Raw genomic sequence first — 20,444 nt, 5'->3', positions numbered from 1 at the left:
TTCTTGATTTCAGGCAGTCATGTGATTTCAGAATTAAATTACTACAGACTAACAATTCTTAATGGCTGTGGCTTGTTATAAAGAATTAATATACTGCAAGTTAAATTAGGTAATATTCTCTCTCTCTCTCTCTCTGTATGTGTGTATATATATATATATATATATATATATATATATATATATATCTATATATATATATATATATTTATATATAAAATCACTCATTAAGACTTATTTGAAACTGTACAGTATTTGGGACAGTATGTTTTCTGTGTAAAATTATGAGATGAAATGTGCATGTAATTAAGCATTATTTAATATTAGTTCAGAGATCTAAACACCAGTTTTTATTAGGTACGCCTATAATCATCATTAGTATTATTTAAGAGATTGTTTAAAAAAAAAAAGCAAAGCGATTGTATAAAACATTACATACAATTCAAATTTATCACTGTTATAGAGACTAATTTCCTAAGAACATTTTAATAATAATGATTTCTTTTGAAAATAAAAGCATAACCCCCTAAAGAATACTAAAGAAAGTTGTTGTTGGATGCAACAACAACAAAAAATATTGGTTAATATATATTACATAAAAAAGTGGAAATGGAAAGTGGGAAAATACAAATTTGGAATATTTGAAAAAAAAAAAGTACTAGAGATATGACAAGGAACATTAGTGTAAACAATAGATATACTGTATTCTTTCTTTATTTCCATTTTATTTCTAAGTTTTGAAAAAGAAATTCACTAACATGATCAGGACATGAGACTTTACTGTAACAGTGCAGAGTAAACTGCAGTAATTACTAAGTCTAAGTGTTAAATTCATTTTAGATAATGTTAGGAGAGCTAAGGGGGTGAACTTGGCTTCGGGACAGCCATGAGTCACAATTTAAAAAAGCAAAGTGAGCCTGAATTAATATCCATAATCCACAAATAAAAACGCGACCTGCAAAACATTTGGTGTGTCATTTAATAATAAGCGTATAATGTCTTCTGAAGAGCTAGTTATAAACATAATAAAGGGAAGATTATTTACATCCGGGTGAAAATATCCCAAACCACACAGTGCAGCTGTTTGCACTCTTAAACACCAATGAAAAAGAAAAAACAAAACAACAACAACAAAGTGCACGTGTACATTATTATCACATCCTTGGCAGCAGTTTCTTAGCTCGCCTGCTCCTTACACACAGCACTGCACAGTAAAAAGCCCAGCGTTACCCGGATGTGGCGTATTACGTAAACACGGAAGTGACGTTTTGTTATCCATTATTGAATGCAGGCGCGGCGTAGGTTACCTCCGGTGAGTGTGCTAGTTGTTGTTGTTTACTTAATTTATTTTTTATTAAGCAGCCATGTGCTTAGTGAAAATTTATGTCAAATTCGAAAGAGACGGAAGACTGTTGACTTTGCACACAGCTTACAACCTCAATTCAGCAAGCGTGTAGAGAGCTGCTGGCTAACAGTTGTAACATGTTTTAGAGAACTAGCTTAGAGTCAGTTATTATTGATGTGTACTGTGCGATATTAGCGCGCGCGCGCGGGAGAGAGAGAGATAATATGGCACTTTTCATATAGCTAATAATGGGATTGGTTTATAAGAGCAGGCGTGTTGATTGGTGTCAATCGGCTCCAGTGCAGGTACATAAATTTGTGCAACCATATCAGTGCCCTTTCCGTGTCTCCGCTGTGCTGAGAATAACTCCCCAGTCGAATTATACCTGCTGGTGTGGTCTTCTATTCACTGATGAACAGAGAATCTGCATACAGTCAGTAGTTGTACACTAGCAGAAGTACATCTGATTAAAGAGACAGAGAATGCAGGTAAGCTGTGGGTCACTTTTTCTGCTTTAGTGATACAAGTGGGTTCAGATCCAGGACTCTGTGGTGGTGGTGTTTTTTCTGGCATGTGTGAGCATAATAAATACACTCATGGCCCTCTAAATTCTAATAAAGGCGCATCCAAATATATCAAATCTGTTGTCAGCATGGCATGGTGGTGCAACAGGTAGCATTGCCGCCTCAGTTCCAGGGTCCCCGGTTCGATCCTGACCTCAGAATACTGTGTGTGTGGAGTTTTACATGTCCAAGTGGATTTTCTCTGGGTTCTCTGGTTTCTTTCTACTGTCCAAAATGTGTGCATTGTGCCTGCAATAAACTGGTGTCCCTCACGCCTCACGCCCAGTGGTCCAGGATTATGTTCTGGATCCATTGTGATACAAAGTAGTTACTGAAGATGAATGAATGAATGATTTGTTATCTAAAGATAAACATCCAACCAATAATGAAATGGTCACACAAGGCATCATTGTCTAATTTAATATTGCCTGCATGCATCAAGAAAAACAGAATTTCAGTTTTCTGCTCAAGTATTTAAACAGTGTGCTGTATTCTACCTTTGCTTTTTTTTGTAGTGGACACATCTGACACAGTTGAAACAAAAACTGCAACTTGCTCCATGCACAGGAAGCCACGCTGTGAGAGGAGGAGGGCTCAGGAGCGATATGGGGCAGAAGCAAAGCCAGAAGAGTTAGTTCCCCATGGTACCTGTACCACTATGTGTCCCATCTCAGAGGTCCGGCGGCGGGAAGCACAGAGGCAGTTGCACTGCTTCGAGCTGGTTCCTGGGACAGAGAAAGAGCGCATGCCCCGTGCTGATCTCTCCCGCACGGTTAAAGAGTACTCGCGTCCTGCAGCTGGTAAAGATAGCACCAGAGCCTGTGACCTGAGACCTCCGGACGTGCTGTTCAAGACAGTGTGTTATCTGGTGGATGAGATAGCGGCCGCCTCCCCTACACTTCAGCCCTGGACTGAGGTTAGCAACTAAATGCGGATTTATCACATTGTTAGAACTGTAGTCAGTAGCAAATCTGCGGCAAGGCACATATGAAAAAGCGTAGTCAGACTGAACCCGGAGCATCTAAAACTTTCACATGTATGCATCTTGTGCAGGAATTAACACCTATATGTAAACATTTGGTATCCTTTTTGACCAAAATGGTCCTTTTTATTCTGCTGTTGTTCCCATACTATGATTTGCCTACCTTTTGTGGTATGATGCAAAGCAGTGATGACTGGTGTATTGGGACATTATTGCTGTCATGGCTTGTCAGCCTTGTGACATGAGAGCGAGGAATCTGAGAGGTTTGGATTCAGGTCACACCAGATCAAAATCCACTTTTCCAGCAGACACTATAATTCCTAACAGCACTGTAAATCTTAACACCCACAGAACCCATTTTTATTAAAATTGTCTTTAGATGCCAGGTGTCATTATTTACAGGCATAATAAATAACAGAATTAGAAAATTGCAGACCCACTGGCTATGCTTCACAGACTCCAGGGGTTCCCTGGACTCCACCTTGAGAACCATGGCTCTATATCTTCAACACCTGACATCTTCCTGACAAGTGTGTAATGAAGATGCAGGAACCAACCCTCTCTTTTCAATTTTGTGCACCATAATAATGTAAAATATATCTGAATTAAGTACAGTGTTTAAATCATTCTCCGGGTGTCAGAGACTGGTGTCAAATACAGATTTTATTGAATGCTCACTTTTTTTTCATATCCATCATCTATATTTTCTTGTATGTCTTTTCTCTGGATGTCATCCAGGCCTACAGCTTTGTGTTCGACCGTTTGCGCAGTGTGAGGCAGGACATGGTCATCCAGCGCGTGTCTGGCTGGGAGTGTGTGGCAGTGCTTGAGAGAACAGTGCGCTTCCACCTCTATGCATCATACCGGCTATGTGGTGAGCCTCTGCGGCTCTACGACCCACACATCAACAACACACACCTGCAGGAGTGTCTGAGCTGGCTGTTGGAATGCTACAGCGAGGGACAGCATGAGCATCAGGCAGAATTCCAGGCTCTCAGCCTGCTCTACAACCTGGGTGGGTGAACAGATTTGCGAACTTGTCCATATAGTGCAGCCTAAGAAAACAAGTGTCAGTATAGCAATTTGTTGAATCACATGAGTGGATATGTGAGATAATTAAAAAGACAAAATAAAAATTATGACGTCCTGTGTTACCGGGATAGACTCCAGATCTGCCGTGACCCTGACCAGGATAAAACAGTTATTGAAATGAATGAAAGTATAAAAGGCTTATTTGCATGTTGTTGCATACATATGAATGAGCAGTTCATTACAAAATAATTCCAGAGGCTTATACTGGGGTAAGAAACTAAATATTGTGTGGCTTCCCCTTAATCTAATAGCTTACAGAAATTCAACCACACGCTCTTTTTAATGTGCTATTATGAAGCTCCTCTCCATGAAAACCTGATTGCCTTCACACTGCTGGTCAGTATTTGCTAAAATTTCTTTGTATGCTTATTATATGCTGTTTTTTTTAGGTTCCATATGGACATTGCAGCGTGCCCTCGAGCTGCCCGAGAGGGTGCGTCTCTCTCCTCAGGTTCAGTTGGCTCTGGCAGTTAATAGGGCTTATATGGAGCGCAACCCTGTGCGTCTCCTACGTCTGGCCCAGAAACTGGACTTCTTACAAGCCTGTGCCCTTCACCGACACCTCCTCTCCTGCAGGAGAGATTTGCTGCTGCTCTACTGCCATGGACACAACAGCCGCAACTGCCGCTTTCCCATCCAGAAGTTAGCAGACATTCTCTTCCTGGAGTGTTCACTAGCTGCTCAGCTTTGCCAGGCACATGGAATCCAAGTGAGCGGGGACTGTGTGGTCTTCTCTAAAGCCTCCTTTAGCGAGAGCCCGTGTAAAGAGCTGCAGTGTGCACAAATGCACAAGCTAGTGGATGACAAGCAACAAGACCTTTCAGTTGGCAGCATCATTCATGGCATTGCCTGAACACGTGGTTTAAAAGGGTGGTTCAGTCAAAGGTACTTCCTTTTTTTTAAAAAATATCTTACTGATATAAATGTGCAGTGAATTTTTTTTTTTTTTTTTTTTTTTTTTTTTGTTACTGTAAATGTACTGCCATACTTTTTTTAAGTATGATTTTTGGAATTTACTATATACATATACAGTAATAAAGCAATAAAGTATTTGTTTTATGGTTTTTCTTTTGACAAAAATACAATATTTTATAATATGCCAATCATGTGGCAGCAGCACACAGAATTAATGCAGATACAGGACAAACACTTCAGTTAATTTTAACATCAAACATCAGAATTGTGAAAAATGTGATCTTAGTAACTTTGACCTTGGCATGGTTCTTGGCACCCGATGGGCTGGTTTGAGCCCATCTCAAACACTGCTCATCCCCTGGGATTTTCATGCAAAACAGCCTCAAGAGTTTACGCAGAGTGGTATATAAAAAAAAACAACCAATGAGTGGCAGTTCTGTGGGCTTAAATGAGAGAGACCAGAGGACAATGATAAGACTAGTTCAGGCTGACAGGAAGGCTACAGTTACTCAGATGACCACGTTTTACAACTGGAATGAACAGACAAACATCTCAGAATGCACAACATCGAACCTTGAACCGTGAATGGACTACTACAGTAGATCAGAGAGTAAAGAGCAGACCAAATCAGGTAACACTCCTGTCAACCAAGACCAGGAATTGGGCACAGGATCACTGGTCAGTTGAAGACTGGAAAAACAAACAAACAAAATCTTACCCTTAAGATTCCACATATATATCCCTACTACAGAAGGTTTATTTATAAGAGAAGTTTCCAAGTAGAACCTCTTTTAGAAAGAAAGAACCTTTAAATGTCCAAAGAACCTCAGAGGAACCCTTTTTTATAAGTACAGATTTCATTTAGGAGCACTACAGGTGACAATTCCTTCATTATTACAAGCAACAAAAGTGGCAAATAGTGTACATTCCCCACTGAAAGTATTGGAACGGCAAAGAAAATTCATTTGTTATTGCTAAACACTGAAGACACGTGGGTTTGAGATCAAAAGATGAATATGAGATGATATATTTCAGAATTTCAGCTTTCATTTCCTTATATTTGTACATCTAGATGTGTTAAACAAGTCAGAACATAGCACCTTTGGTGGCAGACCACACAATTTTTTAGGTGAGCAAAAGTATTGGAACAGATAGTCTTCAAGTAAATTAACATAAATACCTGTTAATATTTGGTTGCATACCCCTTGCTTGCAATAACTGTATCAAGCTGGCAACCCAGTGACATCAACAAACCGTTGCATTCTTCTTTTGTGATGCTTTTCCAGGCTTGTACCACAGCTTCTTTCAGTTGTTTGTTTTGGAGGGTTTCTCACTTCAGTCTCCTCTTCAGCAGGTGAAATGCTGCTCAGTTGGGGTAAGGTCTGCTGATTGACTTGGCCAGTCTAAAACCTTCCACTTTTTTTGGATCAGATTGGAAGACAGCTCTATGGTCTTCACATCAGTTTATCCTTTTTAACAACAAATGCATTCTTCACAGGTGAAACCCAAGACTCAAACCAAGAGTAAACATTCAGAGCTATTAACTGTTTAAACAGTGAATCTAATAGGGCATACCTGTCAGTCACGTGTTCCAATATTTTTGATCACTTGAAAAATGGGTGGGTTCAAACCAAACGTACCATGTTATAAGCTGTTTAACACATGTTGATGTAAATATCAGGAAATGAAAGCTGAAATTCTGATCTGTCATCTCATATTCATCTTTTGATCTTAAACCCAAATGTCTTCAGTGCATAGCAAAAACAAAAGAAACAAAAGAAACTTTTGGAGGAGACTGTACATAAGATCTGTTAGGCCTATAAATCATTGCTGCCTGGGTCCTTGGTTCGATCCTGAGCTCAGGTTACTGTCAGTGCAGAGTGTCTGTGTCTGTATGGGTTTCTTCCATGTTCTCCAGGTTCCTCCCACCTCCCAAAAACCTGCTAGTAGGTGGATTGGGTTTGCTAAATCGCCTCTAGGTATGAATGTGTGCGAGTGTGTGTGTGGTGATGTGATTGACTGGCATCCCATCCTGTGTGTATTCCTGCCTCATGGCTAGTGAAAGATTTTATTTGGAAAACTAACAGAAATATACAGAAAGCTATCTATCTATCTTTCTTTCTTTCTGTCTGTCTGTCTGTCTGTCTTCCTTCAGCTCTAATTCCAAAGCTGTATTCTCACTCCAGGCCATTTGGGGGCAGCAACGCAACAACTAGCTGGTGGAAACAAACCAAAACCATAAACTCGACTAGAAGAAGAAACCCCAGGACGCTTGAATAGAAAGATGGGGGAGGCTGAAGTTGTCTCTACAGACGAAAAACAAGTGGATTCCGGGGCTTGTGCTGCTGAAGAGTCAGTGGTATGGAGTCAAGAAGTGGAAGTGTGTCTGTTTCACGCGATGTTGGGTCACAAACCAGTCGGTAAGCTACATTTGTGTCTTCATTGTGCAGTCTTCCCGCAGTAGGCCTTGAATCCTCGGTGTGGAGTGCAAACAAACCCGAGCTTCCTCGATACAGAGTCCTGATGAGAGGAGCGAGACTGAGGGATACTGATGGGAGTTCCTTAGCTAGAGTGAGTTTAATTCAATAGGTTTAAATAAGAATAACGAATGGAGCTCATTTGATAATTGATAAAGCAGTTCTGATTAATTTAGATGCTCTAAACTAAACGAGTAACATGAAACAAGCCTTTTGAAGCTCCCATGCACTACAGTTAACACTCTGCAGCCTTTTCATTCCTTTACTGAGTAGGTTTTGGTCTTCAGACCTGTGGATCCTATTGAACTGGAATGAAAACCTACAGAAACATCTGTCCTCTTGCAGATGAGATTGAAGATCTCTCTTCTGTATGAGAAGGTTTCACCTTTATTTTTCAGTTACACAGTTAATAATAATACTATTATTACTAGTCAACATCTGGCTAGAACCTCTGTCATCCACACCTCCATACATCAGTTCATCCTATATAAGATAATATAATAATATGTTAAGCTCATATTAATGACAGCCTGGGTTGCATTGACATGTCGTCTGCTTCCTAGCTGGAAAGATTGAAAATGTTTCCAGTTTGTGGCTTATCACTCGTCCGTACATATCAGTTGGCTAAAATCTGAACTGTGTTTTTTGGAAAATCACATGGCTTAGAATTAGAGATGCATTGACACAGATACTGGAATGGGGTATCAGTCTGATTCCGTGCTCATTACTTATTAAAATGCTCTGATACCAACACCAGATATCATGTGAGACTATGTAACGTAAGTCTAGCGTAAGCTGTCACAGTAATAAACTTTCCGGGGGAAAAAAAACTGTGAAATTACAGTAGTCTGGACAGTTCATGATTATTGATGGCAACTGAAGCAACGCAGACTGCAAAATATGCTCTGTGAAAGTATCAAGAGCTTCTTCCTACAGTGCAAATAACCTGATAAAACATAACTCTCAACACAAAGAGTTCATTGCCAGCAGTATTCGACAGCAACCACAATCTCAGCAAATGCTGTTCAAGTGAGAAAACTGTAGTGAAAGACAACACTAGACACTCAGCCACTATCAGTACTTGGCAATGAGAGATTTCAATAAAGTGAAAACAATAATACTTTACTTACAGCTGTACAGAAGCGCTTTTCGGAAGTAAAACAAAACCAGCTGTTCTCAGTTGCCACTCTATTCGATCCAAGGTAACTAATATGGGTAACTTATAAAGAATCAACCCTAGTTGCATGAGTGTATGAACACACATGTGAACTCTTCGTGGCCACTGTGTAAACTGAGGAAACATAAACAGAGCTAAATGAAAAGTTTTGTGACGTCCACAATTGATTAATACTAAGCAGGCTGCTTATTTTGGTATTGGTAATGACTAGTACCAAAAAAAAAAAAAATGTACTTGTATGCATATTCAGTCTAAAAATGTGTTACGTGAACAGTTTTGAAACTGAAGCTCCTGATTTCCTTTTAGCTTCGGTTAGGTTGCCATTGCATTATAAACTACTGCAGTGTAAAAAATAGCCAGTTCAAAGTATTTCACTGAGGATGCTTAAATGCAAAAAGTAATATAATAACTGTAATAATCTTATCTGATGACTGATAACTTGCTGCTATCAGAACTGTAGTAACCAGTGAGACCTAAGGCTTTTTGTTTTATTTTATTTATTTTATTCCCAGGGGTCAATCGTCATTTCCACATGATTTGCATACGTGATAAATTTAGCCAAAACATTGGAAGGCAAGTGTCATCAAAGGTCATCTGGGATCACTTGGGAACCATGTATGACATGCAGGCACTGGTGAGTCAACCTGTTAACTGAGCATCTAATAGAACTCTTGACTGTTTTTAAAAAAAAAAAAAAAAAAAAAAAAAAAAAAACCTCAGACATAACAAGCTTTCATTTCCTTTGCTCCACAGCACGAGTCTGAAATCCTTCCTTTTCCCAACTCTGAAAAGAGCTTTGTCCTACCTGAGGATATAATACAGGAGGTCAGAGAAGGTGAGTTACCTTTGCCTTTACTTGTGAGGTTTGGGGCGTAATACAGAATTTTAATTGCAAATGAGCAGTGTGAAATTTAAATAAATAAATAATAAAACTGAGTGATTGTTTTGGGTACTAGAACATACTTATTCTGTCTGTTCTTTTCTGTGACTCTGATTGTATAGGTACATACTGAGTGTCATTCATTTTGGACACACTACTGTGCTGCAGTTACTTTTTTTATTTTTTTTTTTGATGGAGCTAAGTATGTCATGAGCTATAAGAACTGTAATAATGTAGGCACCAAAATAATTCATAGCTTGCATGAAAGTTGTACCTTTTAGGATCTGGTGTCTGAGGTGTTTGCTGTGTGTTAACCAAATGTTTGTTCTTCCTCACTTGCTACAGGGAAAGTAGGTTCAGAGGATGATATAAAGGAAGAGTTTAAAGAAGAGAGGGATCTTTCAGCCACCCATGAAGAAGGTTCTTGCACCCTTAGTCTCTCTCTCTCTCACTCTGCTTTCCTCTGCTTCTTCTCTTTACCTTCTTTTTCCTAACCTTTCTGATGCAAGTCATCGATTTAAACCAGAACCAATGCAATTTTTCCACCAGCTTATTCTCCCTTTTGGGGCATGATTCGGCTTTCTTTGGTGATTTGTCTCTCGTTTTTAAATGTCTGTGTTGCCATATGGCCGGCCAAGAATTTGTATGGATAGAAGGACAGTATGTTTGGTCTGTTTTGAAAATCCAGAGGCATCCAAAGACTTTGTGAGCATGTGTATCTTTTTCTAGCATTCCTTCCCATCTTCTTTTTCTTTTTTACCTATTGTCTCTGTATGGAGAGAATGATATGGCCCATCAAGGATTTGTTTTTTTTTTTGGTAATTGTAATGTTTGCCTGACAAAGCAGGCAAAAATTAAACTACAGGAAGTTTAAAAAGTTTTGGTTTTCAAGAGCTACATGATTGTGGCTATCTTGTCTGATTGAGTAATACAGCTGATACTAACATGCTGATTCTGTCTCAACCCCAGAAAACCTCTTTAATTTACACTGTCAAATGTCTACACATTGCTGAAAACCAGACACTATATGCAAACTTGGAGAGTTGAACTAATGAGATTGCTGATTGAGTAATGTGATATGTGCCAATAACACAAGAAAATAAATGCTGTGAAAATAGGTTACACTTTGAATGCACATCTCCATGCGTGTTCCCTCTTCCAGAATGCAGACATGACAGTGATTATGTATTTAGACACAGCTTTCTGTCCATGAAGATGTGGTACTGATACTGTGTGATGCTAGTTAAGCTGTTTGTAATGCAGGAGGTGCTACGTTTGTGTTTGTCAACGCAATGTTAAGTAGTTAGTTTGGAAAGGGCTGGATAAAGCCTTATTTGAAAAAGGAAGATTGATACATAAATGGAGATGGTATTTAAGGATAAAATTAATCAATTTTGTGGATTGATAAAGCAGAGTGCCATTTTCACTTCAAAAATTAATTATGAATACAATGCCTCACATTTCTTTTCTGGTGCACTTATTTCTTAATGTTATAAAAAATATTGTGGTCAAATATTTGTATATGTGTATATATAGTACTGTGCAAAAGTCGTAGGCATCCTATTTTTTTTTTTAGTACAAACTTTGTTATAGATTTTTATTTTATGACTAATTCATTATTGATTCATTACAGAAACATTTTAGAATTCCAAACATTAGTTTTCCAGCACAAAAAATCTTAATGTTACAGAAAAATGTTTGTATGTCAGTAAAGAAAGCAGCAGATTACATAAGAGACACTTTTCAGATAAAAAACATAATGAAGGCTGCTGGGTTTTGCTGCAAAAATAAGAAGCAAGTGTGACAGTCAAAGTCTCCAGAAGAACTGTGGCTGCTTCTGCAAGATGCTCAGTAACACTTACAGCTCATGTCCTTATAAAACTGCACACATTGTACCTGAGACTACTATTTTTTTTTAAAGCGAACAATTGTCACACCAAATATAATAAATATTGACTTTGTTTCATTTATTACTGTTTACTGCTCTTTATAGTATTTTTTTTAATGTAGAACCATTTAATTTCATTATTTCATTACTTTGCTCTACAGCATTTTTTTTGTATGTGCCTAAGTCTTTTGCACAGTACTGTGTTTGTGTGTGTGTGTGTATATGTATGTGTATACATGCATATATGCATATATGTGTGTGTATATGTATGTGTGTGTATATATGTGTGTGTGTGTGTATATATATATATATATATATATGGGAGTATAAGTATACACTATCAAATACTTCATACCGTCCCTCTTTCTAAAAGAGTTAAATTTGTCTTTCCTTTTCCCTCTGTTGGTCTGTCTTTGTCCTACCAGGCAGCAACTCTTCAGTGAAGATGACTGAACGCTCAAGCAGTGGGCGAGAGAAGGAGAAGGAGCGAGAGCGTGAGAGGGAGAAAGGGAATTCAGTTGAGTCAGGTGGTGGCTCCAAGGAGGCCGCGGGTGAGAAGCGGAAGCGAAATCGGGCCACAGAAAAAACAATGAGCACCGGCAACCCATCCAGCCCTGGGGGAGCCAAACGCCGCAGAACATAGTGATGGCCAACAGGGGGCATTTGGAGGATCGAACTCATCGGGACTGAGATGGCTTACTTTAGGCCTACCAGAGGCTTGGCCATGGTTAAAGTGATGCGTTGTGAGGCAGTGTTTCTGTATGAGAGGATGGTCCTCTGTTTGAGCTTTTTCAGAAGCTTGGTGTATGAGGGAACACACCAGTGCACACGTATACACAGTCTACTGAACAATAATCAGGACTCCAGTAGAAAGTATCAGCAATGATTAGAGAAGATCTTAAAAGCTTCCAGGTTGTGGATCATAGTACAGACAAATGTGCTTACATTGTTTTTTGTTTTTTTTTTTCCCTTTGGAAAGTAAGCTTTAGGTAGCAGTTTATATCTCGTTTTGTTCAAGTAACTCTGAGTAATTTCTGTACCTGAACAGAATGTTTGATGGCATTCCTTGAAAGTGGTCTGTGACTGTCATGATGATCAATTAGGGATAGGAGGCTTAGTACTTAGCTCTTAGTGCAGCTTGCTTGGTGATTACAATACAGTTCTTGCTTAAAATGCTTCTGTCGCGATTTCCTTTGGATTTCCAGACTGTCTACATGGTGAGTGTAACCTAAGTGAGATAGACTCAATGCAGGTTCCTGTATTTCCATTATGTGTTTGTTAAGAAGGAATGTGATTTTTACAACCATCTGTATTTATTAATTTCCCATTTTTTTAAAAAAAGATGTGAGCAAGCCTTAAATCAGGCTTAATGTTGGTTTGTTGTTTATTTTATAAAAAAATAAATCCTAATCCTTTGAATATATCCGCCTTTACATTCTTTTGTTCTTATATGCATCAGAAAATGAAAAGAATACAAAATAGGATAGAATTTCATAGGAGCGTCTTGTCAAAGATCACAAATGCTGATGGTCTCAACAGTGCATACCTGGCCCACTTAGGAAAAAAGTGATTCATCAGGTTTTAAAACTGAAGAAATTTGGGTCAACATGCTGAGTCACTGAGGTTTGTGTGTGGTGTTTTTCTCTCTCTTCTCTATCTGCCTACTTTGTCCTGCTGCCTTTGCAGTTCTCTAGCTTCAGTCTCTCTCTCTCTCTCTCTATCTCTCTCTCACCCTCTCTCACCCTCCCTTACCCTCCCTCTGTCAACCGCCCTCTTCACTTAAAGTGCTGCATTGCGTTCCCTGGGCAGACACAGTTGGAGCGTGCCAGCCCCAGTGTTCTTGAGTGTATAGAAGGAGCACACAGAGCTGCCTGTATACAGCTGTGGGTAAGTGAAAGGAAAGCTACCTAAGAATGTTATCATCTGCTTTTGACATAGCATTCATAGGAGATAAGTTTGTTTTATATCCAGATTGTTTCATTACTATAAACTATATTAACTGTAATGTAATCGTTGAGTTTATGACCGATTAACTGCAAAGATTATTTATAATAAATGGGTATTGTTCATGACCATAGGACATGTTCATAAAATAATTTAAAAAGGTGTTGTTATTTATTAGGTGCATAACTCCACTGCCAGAGAACTCTGGGTGGATACGTACTCACTTCTTTACATCTGTGATTCCTTCGTTATGGGGAAGGAGAAGATCCATATTAATATAGTTGTGATTGGCCATGTCGATTCTGGGAAGTCCACCACCACTGGCCACCTCATTTATAAGTGTGGTGGCATTGACAAGAGAACCATCGAGAAATTCGAGAAGGAGGCTGCAGAGGTAAGACTAAAATTGAGGTTAACTCTATCAACAGCTTCCATGTTTTATTTGATAAGTGTTATTCTTAGAAATTAATTCTGAAAGCAAGGGGTGAAGAAAGAAAGGAAAAATTGCTCGTGGATTTCAAGTGAAGCCTGAGTGAAAGAAGACTTCTGGGAGTTGTAGTCTGAGTTGTCACAATTTGTAGAATAGTCTGTGTGCAGACAGAACCTTAACACAATTCTGTGATGTACGGAGATGAGGAAGATGGAAAGAAGTGCTTATGTCATGGCAGACATGGCAGCTCCTGATGTGTCATTTTAGGTTTGCTGTAATGATAATGGTGGTTATGAAGTGATTACGGTTAAGGTTATTGGTAGTTTGATCTGCATAATATAGAGCTTAATTGTCCATATTTTCCCTTTTTATTTCAAATTTAGTAGAGTTTTAGCTGTCTTTAAACATTTTTGCTTTTTCTTTAAGAAAATATGGTAATAGTGCATACGATAGACATCCATACATCATTATTTTGTTTCTCTCTTTCTCTTTAACAGCTTGTTAGTTTATTGTGAGATCCATGCTGGAGCAAAGAGCGACACTAGTTTTTATAGTAAAATGATATAAGTTTGTTGTTTAAACATGATGTCCTCTCTGTTGCCCAGATGGGGAAAGGTTCGTTTAAGTATGCTTGGGTTCTGGACAAGCTGAAGGCAGAACGAGAGAGAGGCATCACAATAGACATCTCCTTGTGGAAGTTTGAGACCTCTAAATACTACATCACCATCATCGATGCTCCAGGACACAGAGATTTCATCAAGAACATGATTACAGGAACTTCCCAGGTGAAGCAGTGTGGATAAATATATGTTTCGCCTTTGACATTGTTGTATTGTCAGTGAATAGTCTCCACTGTAAAAAAAAAAAAAAAAAAAAAATCATCCATATTTCAGGATTTTAAATGTGAACTTCCTGTATTTACGTTTAATTGATAGTAATTAATCTCCTTTGTGTAGGGTGTGTAAGGTAGGTAAATTATTGCTATTAAATATGATGAAATATTAATTAGAAATGATTGTTTTTAATAATAACACCAGTTCAATGGAAAAAAAAAATCATCTCCTGATCACCTGACATCTGAAGGATATATTTGATTTACATAAATTTAGATGAATCCATTGATAGATGTAGAACTCCTTTGTGACAAAAGAGAAACACACACATGTTAAACATACAAAGTTTAATAATAAGAAGAAAGGTACGCATCAATAAAATACAAATATGTGGTAGTTGTACATATATGCAAATGTAGTGACACTGATTGAGAATTGGATATTGAGTGGAATTCAGCTTAATGTTGGACATAAACAGTGAGCAGGCAGCTGTTTGGATCTTATGTTAAATGGGCAAAAGAGTGAATCTACTTTAACATACTATTTCTAGCTAAACTACCATATGAATGTTGAAAAAGATACAGAGAGAAGGTTTACAGTTATGTTCTGATGGTGTGTCTTTGGTTGGTCCTGATCTGTGAGGCTACTTCAGCGTACTCAGCCATGGCATCTATAGACAGTACAGAGAGAGAGAGTCCTCAGTGTGGCACAGTTTAGTAGCGATCGTGCTGAACGTGCTGTAGCATCGCATATGCTTCTCCAGGGATTGCGGAGGAAGGCTTGTGACTGTATGGCTTTCAGGGGGAATCATGCCAAAGGTCCAGTCGTAGTGTCAGCTGAGTCAGTGTGTCCAAAGATTGTGGGCAAAGCCTTTTTGACTCGCTGTACACAATGGCTGTCTTCACTGAAGGTCCTAATTTCTCCTCCATTTATGTCTCGCAACAGTGGCTACAGGAGGATTACAAATTCATCATCACACAAGTCAGATCAAGTGGCTTTATTGTCATTTCAACCATATACAGCTAGTACAGTACACAGTGAAACGAAAAAAATGTTCCTCCAGCACCATGGTTTTACAAAAACAGCACAGAACTACAAGAGACTACACATTACTATATGTAGTGCGCAAAAAGTGCGCACAAACAACACCGTATATGAAGAATGAGGTTATGGATGTCCTGCGTGGTTTACAGATTTGACGTGTGTAAATGGAAAGTGTTTTGTTGGTGATAATTCTTTGTCCCATTGTCTTCTTGTAGAGACAGTCTTATTTTATCCTTGTTTTTGGTCTTAAAGATAACCTCCTGTAAGCTTCAAAGGGCAATTATGACCATCCCAGGCAGGCAGAAAGTGGAGTTTATTTAAACAAGAATTGTCTGTCCTAACCCTCTGATGATGACCTTTCTTGTTATGGTTTGTGTGTAGCATAGGAAAGCTCATACTTTAGGGGGTATATCATTATCACAAGTTCCTACATTTGTATTAAATTTATGCCTTTAATCCTAGAAGGAAATTAGAAATAAAAAAGTATTCACTGACCTTCATTCATGCATTCAGTGACAGATTTCAAACTAAACGTAAAAACCAGTGAAATCTCTTCTCTTTTATCTCTCTACCAGGCAGACTGTGCTGTTCTTATTGTGGCAGCTGGGGTAGGTGAGTTCGAGGCGGGTATCTCTAAGAATGGACAGACGCGTGAACATGCCCTGCTGGCATACACGCTGGGTGTCAAGCAGCTGATTGTTGCCGTTAACAAAATGGACTCCACAGAGCCTTCTTACAGCGAGAAGCGCTATGACGAGATTGTTAAAGAGGTCAGTGCTTACATCAAGAAGATTGGCTACAGCCCTGCCTCTGTACCCTTCGTCCCCATTTCTGGATGGCATGGGGACAACATGCTGGAACCTTCCCCTAATGTAAGTGTTGAGAATGTGTTAATGATAGCATGTGCATGCATTATATTTAAGATGTTTTATTATGCTGGGGAGTAAATGTCATGTCTAAACTCTTGTACTCTGCAGATGGCATGGTTTAAAGGCTGGAAACTTGACCGGAAGGAGCAGCATGCCACTGGAATCACTCTCCTTGAGGCCTTGGACACTATCATGCCTCCTACACGTCCCACTGACAAGCCTTTACGCCTTCCTCTGCAGGATGTTTACAAAATTGGAGGTCTGCATCCACTTAAGATAAGATTGATATACTGTATACGGCCCACACAGTTTGTTCATAGTATTCATGCATCAAAGAGGATATCCAAAAATAATTTGTCCATATATTAAAATTTCAAATTATTGCTCTGCCTTTAAGATACTTTTAGATGGATTATGCTAGAGAGAATTATGCTTTAACATTTGTGCCTCAAATCTGAGAGAGCTTGAACAATTTTGCCAAAAAGAATGGGCAAACATATCAGGATACAGATGCGCAAAGCTAATAGAAACATATCCCAGAAGAGGAAGCTGTAATTACAGCCAAAGTGAAACGTATGCAATCAATAAACGTATAATCTTTGTGTCACAATAAAACCAAATTGTTAGACATATTGTGTAAACCAAATGGTAAAAATTCCAGTTAGGTCAATTTTAGCTCTGTGTTTTAAGGACAAAATGGGAAGGTTAAAGGGGTTGATTACTTACGCCTTATACTTAAGGCTCCATATACTTGATATAATTAAAATAATGCCCTTTTAAAATATAAGCATCAATGTCTGGCTAGTTATCGGAATCATATTTTGGTGTATTCTAACACTATGCATCACAGCAACCCCCAAACCCCTTGTATTTTTAGATTTCAGTGTAAATGTCTTAGTCTTTGTGTATGTGTCTTTGTGGCTTCTGAATGGCCTGCTTATAGCAGGAAACCAATGCTACTGTACTTGCGTGTATTCCTTGAAGATATTTTTTCAATGTATTTAACAGACTTGATTACTTCTATAACTGATAGATTATGGTGAAACAGTATCTCTATGAGGGCTTTAGATTATATTACAAAGCCAGTGCTTTGATGTGCTTATACAGGGCAGTAAAAATGCCTTGAATGCCAATTCTTAAAGGCTCAAGAGAGTATGCTGTATGATGTATGTCTGTTATCCCGTCTCTCCCTAGGCATCGGGACAGTACCTGTGGGCAGAGTGGAAACCGGCATCCTGCGTCCAGGCATGGTGGTGACCTTTGCCCCTGTCAATATCACCACAGAAGTGAAGTCTGTTGAGATGCACCACGAGTCCCTGAGTGAAGCAGTACCAGGTGATAATGTAGGATTCAATGTGAAGAACGTGTCAGTGAAGGACATTCGCAGGGGGAATGTGTGTGGAGACAGCCGGTCAGACCCACCCCAGGAAGCTTCAGGCTTCACAGCACAGGTCAGATAAACATTTGACTGTGATATGCAATACCCTAATACACTAAGAAATGTATGTCCAAGAGAAATGTCAACACAAGTCATTATTGCTAATCAGCTGCACTGATGAGGTTTTAACTGTCTAGTCTCCTTAACGTTCTTCTATAAAAATGATCAGAATTGTTCTGCATACTAGGTCAGGTGCTACAGTTCAGTGACTAGGACACATAATACACTAATGGTTATAATATACTATTTGAAGTTCTGGTGACTACTTCTATTAATTTCTGTTTTTATACCATTGTTCCTCTCTCTGTCTCTGTCTCTCTCTCTCTTTTTTAATCAGGTTATCATTCTAAATCATCCAGGGCAAATCAGTGCCGGCTACTCCCCCGTCCTCGACTGTCACACGGCTCACATCGCCTGCAAGTTTGCCGAGCTGAGGGAGAAGATTGACCGTCGCTCAGGGAAGAAGCTGGAAGACAACCCCAAGTCCCTGAAGTCTGGAGATGCTGCCATTGTAGACATGATTCCAGGGAAACCCATGTGTGTGGAGAGCTTTTCTCAGTATCCTCCTTTGGGTGAGTGTACACTCTTACAGTAGCCGCAAATCATTTTGGATTATTGAGTATTGTTTTTTTTTTTCATTCTTAAATGCAGAGAGTTCACTGATTGTGGAAAACTGTATTCTGTAAATAGTAATTATCTCCTGCAGATGTGTGAAATTTACTCTTATTCTGAGCCTGGTGATATCTAACTGGTCTGAGAGTCATGTGTTCTGGTAAAAGCCTGGCTAATCTGCCTCAGAATGCAATTATTTCACATATTATAAAGTAATACAAAAATAAAAAAGTGTATTTCTTTATAGTCAGCAGGCGCAGACTTTTGCCCCAAAGATTTTCAAGAAATTAAAAAAACAAACAAAAAAAAAAAACAAGCAATATTCTTCACGTTTTGTCATGACTTGATCTCCTACATAAACTACAGAAGGTGTAATGGTTCAATGTTGTGTTCTGTGAGTATAATATTGTTGCCTGGGTCTGTTTACAGGACGCTTTGCTGTGCGAGATATGAGACAAACCGTTGCTGTTGGCGTCATCAAGAACGTAGAAAAGAAAATTGGTGGGAGCGGCAAAATCACCAAATCAGCCCAAAAAGCTCAGAAAGCTGGCAAATGAATCTTGTTGCCCTTGTAGCATTGTAGTTCTGCTCCCAAGCAGCAGCAGCAGCAGCAGCCCCCATATTATATCTGGGCATGCTCACCTGGCCTATTGCACTTCAATCCCATTCTACATCACTGACTGGATGATTGTCATTCACATTCAGATGACTGCAAATATTTATTGAATGTTTGACATGGCTTTATTGTAATTTAAGCTCCCAGACTTAGGTCTTTACTATAATATGTATTATAATACTGATGTTATGTATATGTAAATGTGTATAAAATTCATACATAGCAGAAAGTTTCCATTTGAGGTTTGTGCTGCAGTCATAAAATGAGAGATTGTGATCAGGTTAAAGATTTGTTGTGGATTTATTCAAAACTGTGGATGCCAATAGGCTTTGACTTGATTCCTGTTTTTGTAAGCTGGACTTAATGAATGAACCATTTAGAAGAAATAAAATAAGGTTGTTTGACATTTTGTATTGGGTGTAACCTGTTGTTTACAGGGACAGTCATTTCATAACAATTTATTTGTATGGCATGAGGGCAAAGTCCTAATCCTTAAGAGTGAAAGAAGAAGAAATCGTCAGCTATTAGAGGTTAAGTGCACTATGTCTTGAGGCTGTCTACTTTTTCTTTTAATGAAATGTACTCTAAATAGCTTAATTTCAAGAAACCTTTTAAATACACACTGCATGGATTAAAAAAAAACCTGTCTGTGGTACCACTCTGAATCTAAGTATCTTATATAACAGATTTCTAAAATAACACCATCTAGAAAAATATAGAGCCACAAATTCCTCTGACAGTGAAGGACAGAAGCTGATGCTATATTTATTCTAGTGTTCACTTTTTAGAAATTATCCTCTGCTCAGATCACAGAAGGCTCAGTAATAGCCAGATAAGCTTTTAATCACATACAGCTGGCTTCTCTAATAGCCTTTCTATGATTCACAGACTTTTCTAAAGCAAATCCATGTTAGTAAACCACTGATTAGAGGAAAAATAACCCGTTTAAAATTAATAACACGTCTGCAAACAAAGTCAAGTGGGCTTCATTTCTGCAAGTCTTGGCATGCTTATAAGAGAAGGAAAATCAAGAGGACTTCATTATAAGGGACTAAAGGGTGTGGTTTTGGCTAGACGAACTTCCTCTGAGAGTCAGTGGAAGAGTAAATTAAGCATAGCAAAGATTTTGAACTTTTTTACATTGAAACATCAACAATCCAAGAGGGAATGTGAAGTTGGACCAATCACTGCCACCTGCCTTAGTGTACCTGTGTGTAGTAAACAGAAAAAAGTGATCCTTTCAGTAAAAGTAAATGCATGTAAGTTCTTTGGACACATCAGTTTTTTCCCCCTGCCAATTTTGTCTTGCATTTATGCAAGACTAATTGCATTTATTTATACA

General features: G+C 38.7%; 3 protein-coding genes across 4 annotated transcripts; all 3 read left to right on the top strand.

Moving 5' to 3' along the window:
• Positions 1–815: 815 nt before the first annotated feature.
• Positions 816–5,031, top strand: sac3d1 (SAC3 domain containing 1). Of its 2 annotated transcripts, none has more exons than XM_026921080.3 (4): positions 816–1,309; positions 2,421–2,821; positions 3,626–3,902; positions 4,369–5,031. In XM_026921080.3, exons 2-4 carry the CDS (start codon positions 2,465–2,467, stop codon positions 4,830–4,832), a joined length of 1,098 nt encoding a protein of 365 aa, XP_026776881.3. In that variant the 5' UTR covers positions 816–1,309; positions 2,421–2,464; the 3' UTR covers positions 4,833–5,031. The 2 variants fall into 2 exon arrangements, with proteins under 2 accessions (XP_026776881.3, XP_026776882.3); XM_026921081.3 differs by lacking the exon at positions 816–1,309 and adding an exon at positions 1,341–1,830.
• A 2,095-nt stretch (positions 5,032–7,126) lies between these two features.
• On the top strand, positions 7,127–12,737 carry mrgbp (MRG/MORF4L binding protein). The gene is made up of 5 exons (XM_026920724.3): positions 7,127–7,314; positions 9,061–9,182; positions 9,302–9,383; positions 9,774–9,848; positions 11,742–12,737. Exons 1-5 carry the CDS (start codon positions 7,179–7,181, stop codon positions 11,957–11,959), a joined length of 633 nt encoding a protein of 210 aa, XP_026776525.3. The 5' UTR covers positions 7,127–7,178; the 3' UTR covers positions 11,960–12,737.
• Positions 12,738–12,826: 89 nt separating this feature from the next.
• eef1a2 (eukaryotic translation elongation factor 1 alpha 2) lies at positions 12,827–19,508 on the top strand. Its single transcript, XM_053240847.1, has 9 exons — positions 12,827–12,939; positions 13,102–13,203; positions 13,439–13,654; positions 14,296–14,475; positions 16,143–16,439; positions 16,545–16,695; positions 17,631–17,887; positions 18,212–18,446; positions 18,916–19,508. The coding sequence occupies exons 3-9, from the start codon at positions 13,511–13,513 to the stop codon at positions 19,041–19,043; spliced, it is 1,392 nt and encodes a 463-aa protein (XP_053096822.1). The 5' UTR covers positions 12,827–12,939; positions 13,102–13,203; positions 13,439–13,510; the 3' UTR covers positions 19,044–19,508.
• Positions 19,509–20,444: the final 936 nt, after the last annotated feature.

This window comes from Pangasianodon hypophthalmus, chromosome 16, assembly GCF_027358585.1.
Source record: "Pangasianodon hypophthalmus isolate fPanHyp1 chromosome 16, fPanHyp1.pri, whole genome shotgun sequence".
Lineage (NCBI taxonomy): Eukaryota > Metazoa > Chordata > Actinopteri > Siluriformes > Pangasiidae > Pangasianodon > Pangasianodon hypophthalmus.
This window is presented reverse-complemented; position numbering and strand designations above follow the sequence as displayed.